The following is a 17,667-nucleotide window of genomic DNA, read 5'->3' as shown; positions in this document are numbered from 1 at the left end:
TAGGCTCACTCAGGGCAGTCATTAATGAACACACACAAGCAATAAAATTCCCCAAGAATTGGTGCGTGAGGAGTTGTTTTACAAGTAACTAGAGCTGTCTGTTTATGCAAGTTGGTCGCACAATCAATAGACATTTTTATCATATAGTAGCACATATTTCCTATTATTCATACTTTTTTCTTTCTTATTTATGACTCATAAGCCCCATTTATTTAAAAGTTTTTAATAAATTAAGGATGGATTTGGATTGAAACGCGCATCTGATAAAAATTTAATTGTTGTGAAAAGTTATGCTAACCACAGTTTTAAAATCCAAACCAAGTAATAGTGCAGGGTGATTTATGCCTATCTGAGTTGTCGCTTTTGCAAAGAAAAAAGACATTTTGTTATAAATCTTCTTCTTACAAGTCACATTTGCAAATTGCCGTAGGCCAACGCCCCATATCCAATCCAAAAGGCTAAGGCCGAGAGTCACAGCTCACAGGCAGATCCCTCCCACAACTTGAATGTCAAGCGGGCCCCCACTCCCACTACTGTTCTTTTCATGCACTCTCTCCCTTATTGTTTACGGCCAAATAAGATCCATTCTCGAGTGGGCTCCACTTCGCTTCAATTGAAATGGACAACTCTCTCCCTTCGGCCCTCCAATTTGAAACCCGTAATAAAATCCCTTAATTTCGGCTAAGCCTCTTCCACGTGTTTCCCTTCCATTGGCCATGTCCTAGATCTTCACTGGCCCACTAGATAGACACGCGTTGTCATCGCCAACTTAGCTAATAAACCCAACTCCCTTCTCTCTTCTTCGCTTGGCTTCTTCACGCACCAAAAATATACAACCAAGGGGAACCCAACTCAACTTACTGACACGGAGAGAGAAAGAAAGAGAAAATACATTTTTCCAAACTGAGTTGTGGAAATGGCGTCCAAGTTGTGTGACTCCTGCAAATCAGCGACGGCCACTCTCTTCTGCCGGGCAGACTCAGCCTTTCTCTGCTCCAACTGTGACTCCAAAATCCATGCGGCCAACAAGCTTGCGTCGCGTCACGCTCGGGTTTGTGTGTGTGAAGTCTGCGAGCAAGCGCCGGCTCACGTCACCTGCAAGGCCGATGCGGCGGCTCTCTGCGTCACCTGCGACCGAGACATCCACTCCGCGAACCCTCTCGCTCGCCGACACGAGCGCGTCCCCGTGACCCCCTTCTACGAATCCGTTAACTCAGTCCCAGCCGTCAAGCCCAATGGAGCCGTCAACTTTCTGGACGAGCGTTACTTCTCCGACTTGGATGGAGACGCTGACGTCAGCAGGGAGGAAGCGGAGGCGGCCTCGTGGCTGCTTCCCAACCCTAACCATAAGGCTGTGGAGAGCCCGGACGTGAACACGGGCCATTACGTGTTCTCGGGCATGGATCCGTATCTGGATCTGGATTATGGGCCTGTGGATCCGAAAATGGAAGCGCAGGAGCAGAACAGTTCTGGAACTGACGGTGTGGTCCCTGTCCAAAGCAAGAGCGCCCAAGCTCCGCTGGTTAACGATCACTGCTTCGACTTGGACTTCACCGTATCCAAACCCTTCGCTTATGCCTACAACCCTCGCTGTTATAGCCACAGTGTAAGAAAAGCACCTTGAAAATATAACTATTACCAAGTATTAAAATTGTTATTTATTTAATTAAAGTTCGAACTTTTGCTTTTGATTTGCAGGTTTCATCGTCATCGTTGGATGTTGGGGTGGTGCCAGATGGTAGTGCGATGACGGACATATCAAACCCGTGCGGTAGAGGGGCGGAGCCAACGCAGCAGACGGTGCAGCTTTCAGCAGCTGACAGAGAAGCGAGGGTGCTGAGGTACAGAGAGAAGAGAAAGAACAGAAAATTCCAGAAGACGATCCGCTACGCCTCCAGAAAAGCTTACGCAGAGATGCGGCCTAGGATTAAAGGCAGGTTCGCGAAGCGCACTGACATCCAAGTTGAAGCCGATCATAGTAACATGTACGGATTCGGAGTCGTCCCTTCGTTTTAGAGTTAACCTCTCCATTCCCCACCTCATCATCCCTTGTGGTGTAGTTATATTTTTATGTTAAATTTTGGGGTTTTAATTCTCAAATGCTTTTGCTTTTGTCCTGAGGTTTTTTGGGGGGAAGGATTTGCGTTTTTAATTACTGTGTTTTTATCGCAGCTTTTGAAATTGCTTTTGCTGTATATAAGTAGGTGATGAAGAAGAAGGTGTTGTAATCCAACTAACAATGGAATCTGGACCATTGATTTTGTACAAGTTTTTATGTAGTAGTAGTCGTAGTAATCAGTGTTTCTCTTTCTTTTCCTCTTGCCTTCTATTGGTTTAAACAAAAATTACTCTAACATAGACTGTATGGTAATGATGATTATCTGGTGTTTAAAAGTGTAGGGTCTTTTCTTTATTTGGTCCCGGGGGTATCAAAATCTGACATTCTATTGGGCATTGGATTTGAATTGAGTAATTAACTTAAAACTAGGAGAGTTTAGTCAAAGGAACTGCTGCTTCATCTGTCTCTAATTTTTTTTTTTTTTTTTTTAAATCTGAAATTCTTCAGTTGGTTAGGTAGGCTTAGAAAATATCATAAATATGGGAACTGCTGACTTGTTTTACTCATGCATGTCTTTTTTCTTTTTCCTGATAAAATTAACGGGTACTTTTAGTTTCAGAGGTTTAATTATCTACCTAGTTTAAGTTCAGCAGAGCCCATTTATTTGTTTGCCTGCTGCCACACCTTCGCCTTTATTTTTGGGAACGAGGGGAGGGTGTTTCATTTGTCTTAAAACTGTATTTTGGGAAGAGGAGAAGAGAAATGTAGGTTGTTTTGCACTTCCCATTATTGTTCTCTTAAAAACAATCAATTTATCATATTATGTGGGAAATGAAAGAAAAACTCTCTTCCTTTGCCTTGAGTGTTAATGAAGTTTTGGGTGAGGACGATGTAATTGGGATAAATAATGCATTAGGTAAAATTGGTTTTGATTGTTTTGAAGATTATATTAAGATGTATGAAATGTTTTATGCATAAGAAGATACAAAGAGTAGAGGTTGGGGGAAGGGGAGGGGTGAAGACTGAAGAGATGAGGTGGTGGAGATGATGTATGTGACTTCCACCAACCTAAATGACATTCATCATGGTTGGTTTGATGTTGTTTTCGTAGTAATGGTCAATACGAGGGGAGCATATCAGTTTAATTGGACTTTTATTTGTGATTGGTTGGCTTTGGCTTGGCTGTTTTTTATCGACAAAAGCATTTAATTTCTTTCTTTTAAACTATTCAAGCCTTGGGGAGCAAGGCAGAGATTCCTTGAATAACATTTTTAATACTATTCTTTATTTCCAACTAGTTGTAATAATTAATAATATCCTTTCATTATTAAAACAAAGGCACCCCTTCTCAGATCTCATTGCCTAGAACTAGAAGCGCTATCACTTTTCTTATTCTCTTTTTTGATGAATGAGATGAAATTAATTCTTCTCTCTGCTAGTTGGTTTTTGGTTTCCGTTGAAAAACGGTGCTGTTAAAAAGAGCGCGATGAAGAAGCTATCAAGGTTCGCTTGTCGTACGTAATGGCAAAAAAATTGCCTTATCGACTCTTTCTTGATGCTCTGAGCCGTCATCTTTGCTTGTTGTGTCTTTCTGTTTATGATGCAGTTTTTCTTGCTTCTTTTTTTATTTCACTTTGATTTTGAAAAGACGGATGATGATGATGAAAACATCAAGGTTCGCTCGTCGTACAAAATGGCTTATTTGCCTTGTTGACACTTCTTAATGATCTGAGTCCTCTTTTATTTCTCTGCATGCTTGTGAAATGTGCAAGTGGTTGGTTTTGTTCTGTGAATTAAACAAAACTTCTCAATTTTCTGTTTGTGGTTTAGTGACTTGGGTTCATGATTCAGATCCATTTGCTTCGATGATCAAGGAAAGCAAAGTTGTCAGTCAGATCCTTTTTGCTGAAGCATGATCATCAATCAAGTCATGCAATTACCATGCCCATTCTGCCGCAAAACATTGAATTCTTTGGTACATCATTCAAGTTGTTCATTTGCAATCATTTTTGGGTGAAACAGAGTTCAAACTGATATGTTTGAACCGTTTGGTTGAGGTTGTCTTTTCATCTGTATCAGGTTAATTAGCTGACACTGTTTTGTTTCCGACAGGGCTTAAAAGAAATCAGGAAATCAATGATCAAGCGAGACATCTTTGTGTGTTGCTTCCCAACAGTAATTTACATTGGCTGGTTCCTACAAAATATGGTTTCAATAGTGACTTGCATGTTTTAACTTGATCCCATGCTCGGTTTTACACCATAATTATAGCCGGTTAAGGACAATGAATTCTGTTAAAAAATGTGTATGATGTTGAATTCTATGTAATGATCTCCGGTTGCCAGGGCTAACCTGAGTCAATTGTTCTGCCTCCCGCTTTACTCTATAAATTCAAAACCAAATCGTAGCTACTTCAGGACAGTAGAGTTTGAAACCCAGCAAATCCTATACTAGCATTGATTGCACGTATGAAACAGCCATACAAACACATTAGGGCCATACATATTATACCCTCCATGCACAAGGGAATTAGCGTATTAAACTTTCACTAGATATTTCTGCTGCCCATGAATGATGCTGTCTGGCTCGTACCGAAGGAGTATTCAAGACTAAACTAGTCAATATGAAGGAAAAATCATTCCATCTACCACAGCCACCCTGGGCAGCATGTGGCCAACCAAACTTCATACATACACCAACAATATTAAATGGATAGATGAGAGAACCTATGGAACAAGCAAATCTTTGAAGGAACATCACAAACAAAAGAACGTGAACTAGCTACATTTACAACGTACACAAGTGGACTTGGTCTTGAGACTCTTTACAAATTCACACGTGCACATCAGTTCTGACTATATGCAAGACCGGATGTAGAGAAGCTAAACTCAGATACAGTTATATTCTAGAGGCTGAAAAGATGTAGTACACATCAGCAGCCTGACACATTTGTTCATATTTCTATCATTACAAATTACTGTGCTGTTATACTTTTCTATGACTAGCTATTACTCTTGACGTTTATTTCACCTCACTTTTCCGGCAGCTAGAGAACCAAAACCTAAAACCATGCTGGGAAAGGATGCTTAAGCAGAAACACTACGAGAGGAACCGCCTTGATTGGCCAAGAATCGGACGACAACGCAAGTGATATTGTCTGCACTACCTCTCTGGTATGCCTCTTTCATCAGCCGCTTTGCTGCCTGCTCAGGATCCTGTATTGGCTTTATCATTGAAACAGCCTCCTGAGGAAGGTAAAGCAGCAGTTAGGAAGGTTGCTAACCATGCTCATTCCTTCAATTAAATAGGTTAGGAGAATACTACACTGCCATCCATGATCAATGCAAAAAGCTGGCAATTTTCCTCAAAATACTACGAAGCTTGACAGACACACTGTTATGTTCTGGGGTGCCAGTAAGATAGAGGCATTAAGTAAAACAATTGTTCCATACCTCATTTGAAACAACATCCCACAGTCCATCACTTGCAAGAATAAGGAACTCAAGAGAGCTGTCAATCTTTTCCTCCTGCAAGCTCCAAAGAGATATCAAAGTTACAAAATGCTTAAAAACCAATAAAAATACTAGTAGTAATGAAAATGTAGTACTCGTATAATCATCTCTCAAGTAGGGTTCCTATTGAGTTTTCAAGACATCAGGCAAAACTCTAACAAGCAAGGCTACTTGCAAAATTTTCATGCTGCGTTTGTGAATTACAGGGTTCTATCTAAATTATGGTGTATAATGACATCTCAGGAACTCAGCATCTTTCAACAAAGTCTTCAACCAGACCTGAATTTCTGGATCAGCAACAACAAACTGCTTCAAGAGCCTGTCACCAAATGCACGAGAAACAGCAAGAACGCCTCCCACTCTCCAAGTTCCTACAGAGACAATTTCACTCATAATAAAAGGAAGAGATTTAACACATCATAGCAAAACTTAAAAGAAAAAAGCGAGGACGGTACAAAGGGGAAAGAGAAATGATTAGATGTAAACACGCACCAGCCCACATGACAAATCCTCCTGCATCCTCAATCCGTTGTCGCTCATCAGTTTGATCTGGCTTATGATCGCGAGACACAGCAATAGCTGTTAAGAGGAGATATCATACATAAGTCATGTATAAATAATCATTTTAGCAATAAAATAATCCTTTAACAAGATTTTCAAAAAGCCTGACAAATTTAAACCTACACCAAAATTGGTGGAGCAGTTACATAGAAATGCATAATGTTAATATGTTCGAAGCCATACAGAAACATATAGAGGCCTCGATGAGCTTTCATTTTACAGGTCAAGCTAATGGCAACTTCATATGTGGTGTCATGAAAGAGATGAATATGAAGGAAAGGAAACAAAAATAAAAACAATCAATCTTACCATTGCCTCCTCTGCAGATAACAGCTCGGGAATCCCCAACATTTGCAACTAGCAATCGGCCACCAACGAGTATAGCCGTAGAAGCGGTTGATCCAGCATCCCTATTCTGATTATTTTCTGATTTTAAAAATTCGGAGTCTGTCTGGTAGAATGCATCAGCTGGGGAGATTGGAAACATTTAAAAGACAAGTTAGGCTGACGAATGAACAACCCACCATAAAAGAACACAACTATATGATACAGTTATAAGTGAATAACCTATAGCAGATTTCGTGTCAGAAATGAACTTTGGATGCCTGATCAAATTACTGAAAAGGTTTTGCTTCACATATTCAGCTGCCCGTGCACCTCCATGACCTGATAGAACCATGCTTGTAAAGATCAGGTTAAACAATTTATAACTAAGCATAACTAGCCAGCAATGAGTTGTTTTTATGTTCCTCACAAAAGAAATGATTTTTAATGATGCATGGTAAAAGAAAATCTACTATGGCAGAATATAATGGCATAAACCGTGTTAGAAGATGTATTTAGGACTGCTAATGTGTATTCATTGAATGTTTCATGTTGTTCCTGTTTTTTTGGTGTTGGTTATTTTTTTTGTTATTCATGCTGGTGGTCATGGCTTAATCTTAGGATTATGATTTTAGTGGGTAGTTATTAATTAGGCTTTAAATTGTAATGTTTCTGATGTTAAGAAATGCAAAAGTGAGTAAAGTTTTCTTTGCTTCAAAAATAACAACATTTGGTATCAGAGCTATCTTCTTAAGGTATCTGTGTGTGAAATTGACGCGTCATGGAAGCTGAAGCCAGTTTCTCCGCAATTGCTCCGGCGGTGTTCGACAGAGACAACTACCAGATTTGGGCAGTACGTATGGAGACATACTTGGAAGCTTTAGATCTTTGGAAAGCAGTGGAAGAAGACTATGAAATTACTGCACTTCCAAACAATCCCACCATGGCATAGATCAAAGCACATAAAGAAAAGAAGACAAAGAAATCAAAGGCAAAGGCTTGCTTGTTTGCTGCAGTCTCATCCATCATCTTCACTCGTATCATGTCTCTGAAGTCAGCAAAAGAGATATGGGATTATCTCAAGAATGAATATGAAGGAGATGAAAGAATTAAAGGGATGCAAGTCCTTAACTTGATTAGGGAATTTGAACTTCAAAGAATGAAGGACTCCGAGACGATTAAAGATTACTCCGATAGGCTTCTGAATATCGCAAACAAAGTAAGGCTTCTTGGATCTGAATTTACTGACTCAAGAATTGTAGAAAAAATTCTTGTTACAGTACCTGAAAGATATGAAGCAACCATCACTGCCTTGGAGAATACAAAGGATCTATCAAAAATTTCCTTAACAGAATTGCTTAATGCTTTGCAAGCACAAGAACAAAGAAGACTGATGAGGGAAGATACAACAATTGAAGGAGCTTTGGCAGTCAAGCATCAAAATGTGGCCAAAAGCAAAAGAAAGAAGAAAAAATATTTTGAAGAAAATGGGGCAAGTACTGCATCAGCCAATGCAAAAGAAAAGAATGAAAATTAGAAGAAATCCTATTCACCTTGCCAACATTGTGGAAAGAAGGGTCATCCTCCATTTAGATGCTGGAGAAGACCTGATGCTAAATGCACTAAATGTAATCAGATGGGGCATGAAGCTGTTATCTGCAAAAACAAAATTCTGCAACATGGTGAAAATGCAAAGATTGCTGATCAAGAGGAGGAAGATCACCTGTTTGTAGCTACATGTTTCTCCGGCATCGAATCAAGTGAGAGTTGGCTTATAGAGAGTGATTGTACTAACCACATGACACATGACAAGGATCTATTCAGGGAACTAAGCAACGCAAACTCATCGAAAGTTCGAGTTGGTAATGGCAAGTACATAACTGTGAAGGGAAAAGGAACAGTTGCAATTTCAACTTGTTCGGGTACAAAGTTCATTTCTGATGTATTATATGTCCCTGAAATTGATCAAAACTTGTTAAGTGTTGACAACTAATTGAAAAGGGTTATAAAGTTGTGTTCGAAGATAAAAGTTGCTTGATTAAAGATGCAGTTGGCCAAGATATTTTCAAAGTAAAAATGAAAGGGAAAAGCTTTGCTCTAAATCTATTGGAGGAGGAGCAAATTGCTTTCCCAATCAAAGAAAATATCACTGAAGTATGGCACAAGAGGCTCGGGCACTATCATCATCAGGGGCTGCTGCAGATGAAATCCAAGAATATGGTAAATGATTTTCCAGAACTTGATGATCATATTCCAAACTGCAAAGCATGCCAGTTTGGAAAGCAAAGTAGGAAACCATTTCCCAAGGCAACATGGAGAGCATCAAAGAAGTTACAATTAATTCATACTGACATTGCAGGCCCACAAAGAACCCCTTCTCTGAAAGGTAGTCTTTATTATATTGCATTCATTGATGATTTCACCCGTATGTGTTGGATCTTCTTTTTAAAGTACAAGTCAGAGGTGGCTCAAGTCTTCTAGAACTTTAAAGCCAGAGTTGAGAACGAGAGTGGCTGTAGAATTCAAACTCTCAGATCAGACAATGGCAAAGAGTACACCTCTGAAGCATTCACTCATTTTTGTGAAGAGGCAGGCATCCAACATCAATTAACCGCTCCATACACTCCACAACAAAATGGAGTAAATGAGAGACGGAATAGATTCATATTGGAGATGACACGATGTATGCTACATGAGAAGAACCTGCCAAAGCAATTTTGGGCTGAAGCAGCAAATACTGCTGTTTTTTTGCAAAACAGGCTTCCCACAAGAGCAGTGAAGGATCAAACACCCTTTGAGGCATGGTATGGTTATAAACCATCTCTGAATTTCCTTAAAATATTTGGATGTTTGTGCTTCACTTATGTTCCATAGACCAAGAAAGATAAATTAGATAAAATAGCACTTCCAAGCATCTTTATTGGCTACAGCTTAGTTGCGAAAGCTTATAAAGTTTTCCAGCCACAAACTGAAAAAATTATTATAAGCAGGGATGTGCACTTTATGGAAGATGAAGAGTGGAACTGGGATGATGCAAAAAAGATGGATCCAACCTTAAAAGAGCACAAGCTCAAGTTTCCTAGCATTGGAGACTGGGAGAATGAAATGGTGGATGACAGTCTTATCAGAGGTACAAGACTACTTTCTGATGTTTATCAAAGATGCAATATTGCTGTGTGTGAACCTACAAATTATGAAGAGGCCAAGACGGATCAAAATTGGATTGCTGCAATGAAGGAGGAGCTATTCATGATTGAAAAGAATGAAACATGGGAGTTGGTTGATCGACCCTAAAACAGAAAAGTAATTGGAGTCAAATGGGTGTACAGAACCAAGCTTAATGCTGATGGCTCAATCAACAAGCATAAAGCTAGACTCGTGGTCAAAGGATATGCTCAAATACTCGGTGTGGACTACTCAGATACCTTCGCACCAGTCGCTAGACTCGACACCATCAAGCTCTTACTCGCCGTGGCAGCACAAAAGAATTGGAAAGTGCACCAATTAGATGTCAAGTCAGCATTCTTGAATGGTTTTCTGCAGGAGGAGATTTATGTAGAACAACCAGAAGGCTATGTCAAGGAAGGAGAAGAAGACAAGGTTTATCTTCTTAAAAAGGCACTTTACGGATTGAAGCAAGCTCCAAGAGCTTGGTACAGCAGGATTGATGAACATTTACAGAACTTGGGATTTGTCAAAAGCTTATCTGAATCAACATTATATGTCAAGCACAATGGAGCTGACATTCTTATCATCTCACTATATGTGGATGACTTACTTGTGACAGGAAACAACACAAGTATTGTGGAGAAGTTTAAGCAAGAGATGATGGAGTTTTTTGAAATGACAGATCTTGGATTGATGACCTTTTTTCTTGGAATGGAAATCAAACAGAATGAACATGAAGTCTTCATCTGTCAGAAGAAATATGCCAAGGAGATTCTGAAGAAGTTTAAACTCGAAGAATGTAAAGAAATGAGGACACCAATGAACTCAAAGGAAAAGCTCTGTAAAGAAGATGGAACAGAGAAGATTGATCAGGCATATTTCAGAAGCCTGATTGGTTGCTTAATGTTTCTCACAGCAACTCAGCCTGACATTTTGAATGCTGTAAGCATTTTGTCTCGGTTTATGCATTGTGCAAGTGAATGGCATCTCAAGGCTGCAAAGAGGGTGCTTAGATATGTGAAAGGCACAAGTGATTTTGGCATTAAATACACAAAGAGCAAAGAGTTCAAGCTGGTTGGTTTCTCAGACAGTGATTGGGGAGGTTCCATTGATGATATGAAGAGCACTTCAGGCTATTGTTTCACACTTGGTTCTGGTGTTTTCTCATGGAGCTCGAAAAAACAAGAAATTGTAGCTCAATCCACAGCTGAAGCAGAGTTTATTGCTGCAACAGCTGCTGTTAATCAAGCTTTGTGGCTAAGGAAGATTTTAATCGATCTTAACTTAGAGTAGGAGGAAAGCACGAAGATTCTTGTTGACAATCAAGCTGCCATTGCTATCTCTCAAAATCCTGTGTTTCACAGGAAAACTAAACATTTTAATATTAAATTATTCTTCTTAAGGGAAGTACAGAAAGATGGAGCTGTTGTTCTTGTTTACCGCAAAACAGAAGATCAAGTTGCAGATGTTTTCACCAAGCCACTGCCAGTTAGCAAGTTTGAATTTCTGAGGACAAAACTTGGTGTTTGCAGCTCCTAAAGCAAGGAGGAGTGTTAGAAGATGTGTTTAGGACTGCTAATGTGTATTCATTGAATGTTTCATGTTGTTCCTGTTTTTCTGGTGTTGGTTATTTTTTTTGTTATTCATGCTGGTGATCATGGCTTAATCTTAGGATTATGATTTTAGTGGGTAGTTATTAATTAGGCTTTAAATTGTAATGTTTCTGATGTTAAGAAATGTAACAGTGAGTAAAGTTTTCTTTGCTTCAAAAATAACAACAAACCGCCTAAGCAAAACAGTACTTGAGAAATGGCTTTGGATACTGCTACCACATTGGAGCAGATAACAAATACCATAATCTGCATGAAACCCTTTCAGAGACATTCTCGAAGTTGAGACTACAGTGTATCATTATATAACCTGGTATATGTTCTACTCATATTGTCTGGAAACCTTATCTACATAAGCGGAGGGATTAGAGATATATTAAGGAATAAAATGCTTAATTTTAAATAGAAAAGAGATTATGAAATGAAGAAAGGCTAAAGCAGAGGGAAACATAGATGAATCATAGACACTCTTTAACACACAATTAATAACCACCACAGATGTTACAAAAAATATTTACCGGAATGTGGTTTATATGAAGTACACATAAAACATTAGTTAGTAAGTTTTTTGCATGTTCACGCATGTGTGCAAGAGAGAGACAGAGACTAAGAGAGAAATATACCATCAAAGACTCCAAAAAGACCAACTATCTCTCCATCAACACCATAAATCCTTGTTTCATAAAAATCTTCCATTGAAGACCTTTTCCCTGGAGAGCTTGCATAGCCATAGCTGAACTTTCCATTCTGACTGTTGCAAGGAAACAGGGGACACTTGGATATTAGACATCCTCCAAATCATTCCATCATTTAAGAAAAGATGTAAACTTAATAACTATAGACTCCTCATTATCATCAACTTTAAGCAAAACATATTTAAGTGACTTTTAATCTAATAGTTTCTGTGCTTGATCATCTCTTCAAAAGATATTTCTTCATGCATTTCTATTACTTCATTCATTTCCAAACAAAGATTTAACAAAATGTAAATTTCCTATCTTTATAACTTGCATGAGTTAAATCATGACAAAACCATGTAGTTTACTTTCAATGCACGAGATGCAACTACTTTATTATAAAGCCAGAAATGTCCAAAAACTGCCTTGTAGGGATTAAGAAAGTCAGATCCTAAGCAAAACAGAAAACAAAATAATAATTCGTTCTAGCCAGAGTAATACCATAACACGACAAAATGTCATTACTCCTTACTCATAAAGAATGGTTTATTCCCCATGATGACAATTGAGTAATCATCACAATCCATGCATCGACATATTAAAGATTGCATTGCAGGTTTATCCCACATTATGCAGTGACAAATCATTAAAAGGTGAAATCGAAAAGAATTTAACACATCAAGCCGCTCCAAATTCGAGAATATGAGTAGTAAACTTTCCAAATTTATGGAAAGTAAGCATGCATTAATTGCATAATTCATTTGTCCGCTTTCCCTCTATTTTCTTTTTGTTTACTTTTGCTCAAACATAATGATCGCCAGCCACACGCCCTATCTAATAGAGATATATGCCAAGGTTTAACTTAATGCGGAGTATTCAAATAAGCCAGGATCTTTGTCTAAAAGGCAATCAAACAACAGAGGTATCACGAATTTCAAATCTCAAAGGAGATATTTCAATTTTCAACGAAAAGCTACAATTATTAACAAATATTTTCAAAATTCATAGAAAATAAATAACAAAAAAATCAGAATAAATGTACAAAAATTGGACGAAACATGCAAACCAAAAGATATGATGTTGAAACATATGGAATTTGAAAAAAGAGTAACTTGCAACAGCAAAAAAAAAAGAAGTATCAAAAAAGAAATTCTAGATCTAAGCAAAGAACGATGAAAAGAGAAGAAAAGGAAGCAACCTAAGGCCTCCGCCGCTGACCGGTCCATCTTGACTTGAAGATTGCAAAACGGAATTCAGATAGCCCATACTATTGCTTAAGCTTTCAAATTCTCCACCTCTTATCCCTTGTATCCAAATCAGGAAACAACAAAAAATAACCGTGTTTAATAACTGATATTTTAGCCGATGATAGTCAGAAAACAAGAAAAGCCTAATTTTGCATGGTGATGAAACCAAACAGTTTTCACGTTTCCGGGACCATCTCGACATTCAGGTAACTATCAATCTTAACCTACAAAGAAATAAAAAATTTCTGCATAGATCTTAGGATCCCAATCTCATGCATACCATGTTAATTAGAGCCTAAATAAACATAATTAAATCATAAAAAAAATTGAGAGCGATCATATCCAATGCAATAAATTAATTGAGAAGTAGTTGGTTAAAGTGAGATCATTGATAAGAATAAGAATTATTAAATGAAAAAGAAGTGAATAAAAATGAAGGTGACGGAGGAGGGGGAGAAGAAGGTTACCTCAATGAAGGAGAAGGGAAGGAAAGGGAAGAGAATGGAAAGGAAATGCCACAATAAGATTGAGGAAGAGAGAAAAAGAAAAGCGAAGTGCTTAAAAGGCGTTTGAAAAGGGGAGAAAAAGACGAGACTTCATATAGAGAAGAAAAGAGCAGAGAAGAGAAAAGATGGTTTCAGAGAGAGAAAACCATTAGACTGAAAACAGAGGCCGCTGATTCTCTCTGTTTCATGCTTAGCTTCAGTTGGGTTTTGGTTTGTTGAAAGTAGATGAAATTTAAAAATATGAAGCGATAAAAAAATAATATAGGAGTGATACAGTTTAATAATTTAATAAAATATTTTTTGTTATAAATTATAAAATGTAATTTTCAGTATAAATATAATCTAAATATATAAATTATTAAGATTTTATATAACACAAATGGATTATTTGCCAAGTTGAAAACAACTCCATATATTAAAGCAAAATAAAATTGGGTTTTGCTATGAGTGTTATTATGGTATTCTTAAAAGATTATTAAATTAAGCAATATTTTTAATAATTAAAATTTATACATTATTATATTTTATCAATTAATTTTAACGAAAACACTCTTTAATAAAATTCAATAAAAATTATTAATTCGAGAGAGGCAAGAGGGAAGCTTACAAGAAAATGATCATTAAGTCGTCGAGAAAATGATTACGTGAGAAAATAATAATATTTTATTATTAAATCGTCCCTGGTCTTTATGTTAGGGTCTCTGGTAATTTCGCTCTTAGCAGTTTAGGTTCTTCCATTTTTCATATATTATTTTTTGGTCTTAAAGGTTGAGAAAATGATATCTTTTGAATTTAAGTAGATATAATAGTTAACTAAGAAAAAGTTGTTATTAATGGTTAACATGAATGATTAATTGGTTGACTTATAGTTGGAGAAGTAGGTTTTTGTTTAGTGTTTGTTGGGATTAAAGAATGAAAGAATTAGTCAATAAAATTATTTATGTTTGATAAAGATAAAAGAAATTTCTGTGGCCCTGCTTCCATGGCACACAGCAAACATTCAACGCAGACATTTCATTTTTTCTTCTAGGAAAATGAAACATGCTACTTGAATGAAAGAATGAAAGAAAGAAAATTAAACACGTAAACATATAGCATTTGTGTTTCATGATTGATTGAGTTGTTGTCCCCGGACAACTACGTAGAAAATACTTTTCTTGAGAAAATGTTTGACATGTTCAACGCTTCTGACAGGGTCAGGTGTTCATATATATATATATATATATATATATATATGAGAGGTAATTTTCAGAGTATGATTGTTAATTTGTTCTTAAAATTTAGAGTCCGGTTAACGGGCTGTATTGAGGGAAAAAGAATTATCATTTAATATGATCGTTAGGTTCATTGTTTTTTTGCCTACTTGTGAATTAGTCTAGACATACCAACCCAAAGAGTCTCTGGAAATTTGTTACGCATGAACACGGCCGCTGGGACCTCTAGGTAAAAGCAATGGGTTTCTGGCTTCAATGCAATGTGGATGAACATTGCTGTCCACACCACTGCGCCAACTTTACTGCTTGATGGAGAGAGCGAAACCCATCAACAACTCTCTTTATAATTGCGTGATTCTGCAAAACTAAAACGCAGCCATAAGAAATCAAGATTATTTGCCTCCTTCCTATCCCCCTGCTGCTCCTATCGATGATTAAGAACTATTACCTCCAAAAGTCTATAACCAGCATGGATATTTTTTAACAAGAAAAGCTAATTTAAAATTAATAAACAATTCAGCAATTCGCATATTCGAGATGTGTGCTATACAACCAATAGGTGATAATCACCATAACTACAAATGATTAGACACGGGCAAATACCTGCTTACTTGAGCAGGTTTATGATAAATTAGATTGTTTCAATTGATTGAGCTACTTTCAGGGTGTGGGATTAAGCATGAAGACATCACGAACCTCAGATTCTGAAGTTTTCCTTGCTTTAGTTTTCACATCTAGCCTACAATCCAAAATTCCATCCTGTAGAAAAATATCCCCTGCTCTAAGTATATCCTGCAACAGGAAAACCTGCACCGTTAGACCCTTTTCAGATAGAATGAAAAACAGAAGATCTTCTGCGGCAGCAACAACAGCACGCATATCAAACGACTTCCATTCCAAGGGATGTGAACCGGATGCTTCAGAAGCCTGTTCTGACATTGCTGCTACCTGATACAAGATGAACAGCATTCATGGAAGCAAAGAAGCAAAAAAGTGAACAAGAAACAACAATGGTCTCTATATATTACAGGCAGATACAATTTCATTTGTAAATATGGACTAGTCTGGTTATGTAATAACAAAGAGAGACAGCCTACCAAGCGCTCTAGGTGGTTCCACCTAATGGGTCCATTATTACAGATGAGAAGTTCCCTTAAAGTTTTTCTCATATCAGGGTTTGGATCAGCCAAAAGCCTCCCGATCACAAAAGGGTATGCACTCCCAACAACTTTGAAATCAGGATCGAGAGCTTTTGCTGTTCCTTCTAGTGAACCACGAGCTCTCACCACCAGAGCATAGTTCGGGGGAAGAGAGAAGTTAAAATCATACATGACATCATATAACTGGTTCATTATACTCTGAAATCTATAGCAATAGAAAGAAATTAAGGTTGTCATGCTTTTACATTTGAAAATACTAATGACAGAATTTCCAATATGAAGACAAGTGACCATCAAAAACAAAGAGTCCCGAAGGAGATATCATGTCGACTTTTCAGATATAAACAGAGGCTAACACATGTGGATTTTAAAGAGACTGACAACTCAAATAAATCTTATGCTGCAAACCAATTTTTGGAACCTAGAAACATTTATGTTTCATCATAGGATTGTACAAATCGAAACTTGCTTTAGTTCTGCAACACAACAAGGTAATTATGTTTAAGAAGCAGCATACAATCTTTGATACGAATCTCTCTCCATAACTGCCAATTTCCCTCATTAAAATATACAAATAACACAAACCATTTACAGAAAAACTTGTAGAACTACTCTATCTAACATTAGAGATAGCATTTAGAAGTGCTTATTATGCTTATGTTGTACTCGAACAAATTAAAGAGAGGAATAGATGAACTTAAATTAAGTTGCCTCCATAGATATCTGAAAATAAGGTAAAGAAACTACAGGCAAAAACCTGGAAGTCTTGAGACTATCTGAGTCCCATCCCCAAAAGATGACTGCAATGCATCTGCCATGGATTGTATATCAACTCCTTCAGGAATAAATCCCAAAGAAAGATAGTCATTTGCCAATCCCAGAGAGTCACGATTAACAAAGTGCACAAGCTGAAAGAAGCAAAAACTTATTAACACAAACACAACATCAGAGAAATAACCATTAAAGATCAGCACCATTTACAAAAGACAAGATGAAGATGCATACAATAACAAACATGCTAAAAGTGTCATAGATGCAAAAGGAGGATTATGACAAGCACATGGAAGAGTAACCAGGCAAAGACTATTTAGAGCTTAGGTTAATAGTTAACTGTAATCTTTCCAAGAATAACTATTACTTTACACATTCCATTATTCTTTTCCTCTCCTACATAAATTAAATACCCTTGTATGCATGCACATGCAACTAGTGAGCCATCTTCAATTAAAAAAAAAAAAAAGGTTTTCTGCCCAAGACTAGGAGGAAAAAGATGAAATTCCAGTTTTGAAATATTATTAGCTCCATGCAAGCGTATGCACTAATTGCTATTCAATGGTGCATGTAATCTTTATGTATCCAGAACAACCATATTTTGAATACCAACAGAAGCATAGAAGACCTGTCATGACTACACATGACAATATTTAAAGCACTGGCCTGGTATAATTATCAAGAGAACAGCTCTTACCACTTGAATAAGTCCTACGCGGTAATGAAAAGGGATATCCCCCATCATCCCAAAGTCAAAATATGCAAGGGAACCACTGCTAGTGGCAACAAGGTTTCCTGGATGTGCGTCAGCATGGAAAAATCCCACCTCAAGCAACTGTCTCAAAGAGCAGTATACTC

General features: G+C 37.5%; 4 protein-coding genes and 1 pseudogene across 7 annotated transcripts; 3 read left to right on the top strand and 2 right to left on the bottom strand.

The window, feature by feature from the left end:
* Positions 1-804: 804 nt before the first annotated feature.
* LOC111299434 (zinc finger protein CONSTANS-LIKE 4-like) lies at positions 805-2,312 on the top strand. Its single transcript, XM_022894620.2, has 2 exons — positions 805-1,606; positions 1,699-2,312. Exons 1-2 carry the CDS (start codon positions 917-919, stop codon positions 2,014-2,016), a joined length of 1,008 nt encoding a protein of 335 aa, XP_022750355.1. The 5' UTR covers positions 805-916; the 3' UTR covers positions 2,017-2,312.
* A 2,476-nt stretch (positions 2,313-4,788) lies between these two features.
* Positions 4,789-15,717, bottom strand: LOC111299433 (putative protein phosphatase 2C 59). Of its 4 annotated transcripts, XM_022894619.2 has the most exons (10): positions 15,575-15,717; positions 15,050-15,235; positions 13,110-13,215; positions 11,858-11,985; positions 6,700-6,798; positions 6,442-6,600; positions 6,064-6,150; positions 5,851-5,942; positions 5,512-5,586; positions 4,789-5,304 (listed from the first exon to the last, which is right to left on the bottom strand). In XM_022894619.2, exons 2-10 carry the CDS (start codon positions 15,150-15,152, stop codon positions 5,146-5,148), a joined length of 1,008 nt encoding a protein of 335 aa, XP_022750354.2. In that variant the 5' UTR covers positions 15,153-15,235; positions 15,575-15,717; the 3' UTR covers positions 4,789-5,145. The 4 variants fall into 4 exon arrangements, with proteins under 4 accessions (XP_022750354.2, XP_089603557.1, XP_089603556.1 ...); XM_089747431.1 differs by lacking the exons at positions 15,050-15,235; positions 15,575-15,717 and adding an exon at positions 13,626-13,866 and having other exon boundaries at positions 13,110-13,403; XM_089747430.1 differs by lacking the exons at positions 15,050-15,235; positions 15,575-15,717 and adding an exon at positions 13,626-13,866 and having other exon boundaries at positions 13,110-13,382.
* Positions 7,185-8,003, top strand: LOC149513701 (uncharacterized; annotated as a pseudogene).
* LOC149513700 (secreted RxLR effector protein 161-like) lies at positions 8,411-11,241 on the top strand. Its single transcript, XM_089747434.1, has 2 exons — positions 8,411-9,260; positions 9,447-11,241. Exon 2 carries the CDS (start codon positions 10,282-10,284, stop codon positions 10,915-10,917), a length of 636 nt encoding a protein of 211 aa, XP_089603560.1. The 5' UTR covers positions 8,411-9,260; positions 9,447-10,281; the 3' UTR covers positions 10,918-11,241.
* Positions 15,539-16,789, bottom strand: LOC149513699 (uncharacterized). The gene is made up of 2 exons (XM_089748093.1): positions 15,976-16,789; positions 15,539-15,670 (listed from the first exon to the last, which is right to left on the bottom strand). The coding sequence occupies exons 1-2, from the start codon at positions 16,330-16,332 to the stop codon at positions 15,539-15,541; spliced, it is 489 nt and encodes a 162-aa protein (XP_089604219.1). The 5' UTR covers positions 16,333-16,789.
* Positions 16,790-17,667: the final 878 nt, after the last annotated feature.

Source organism: Durio zibethinus, chromosome 18 (assembly GCF_047325235.1).
Source record: "Durio zibethinus cultivar Kanyao isolate XHJ-2024 chromosome 18, ASM4732523v1, whole genome shotgun sequence".
Taxonomy (NCBI): Eukaryota; Viridiplantae; Streptophyta; class Magnoliopsida; order Malvales; family Malvaceae; genus Durio; species Durio zibethinus.
This window is presented reverse-complemented; position numbering and strand designations above follow the sequence as displayed.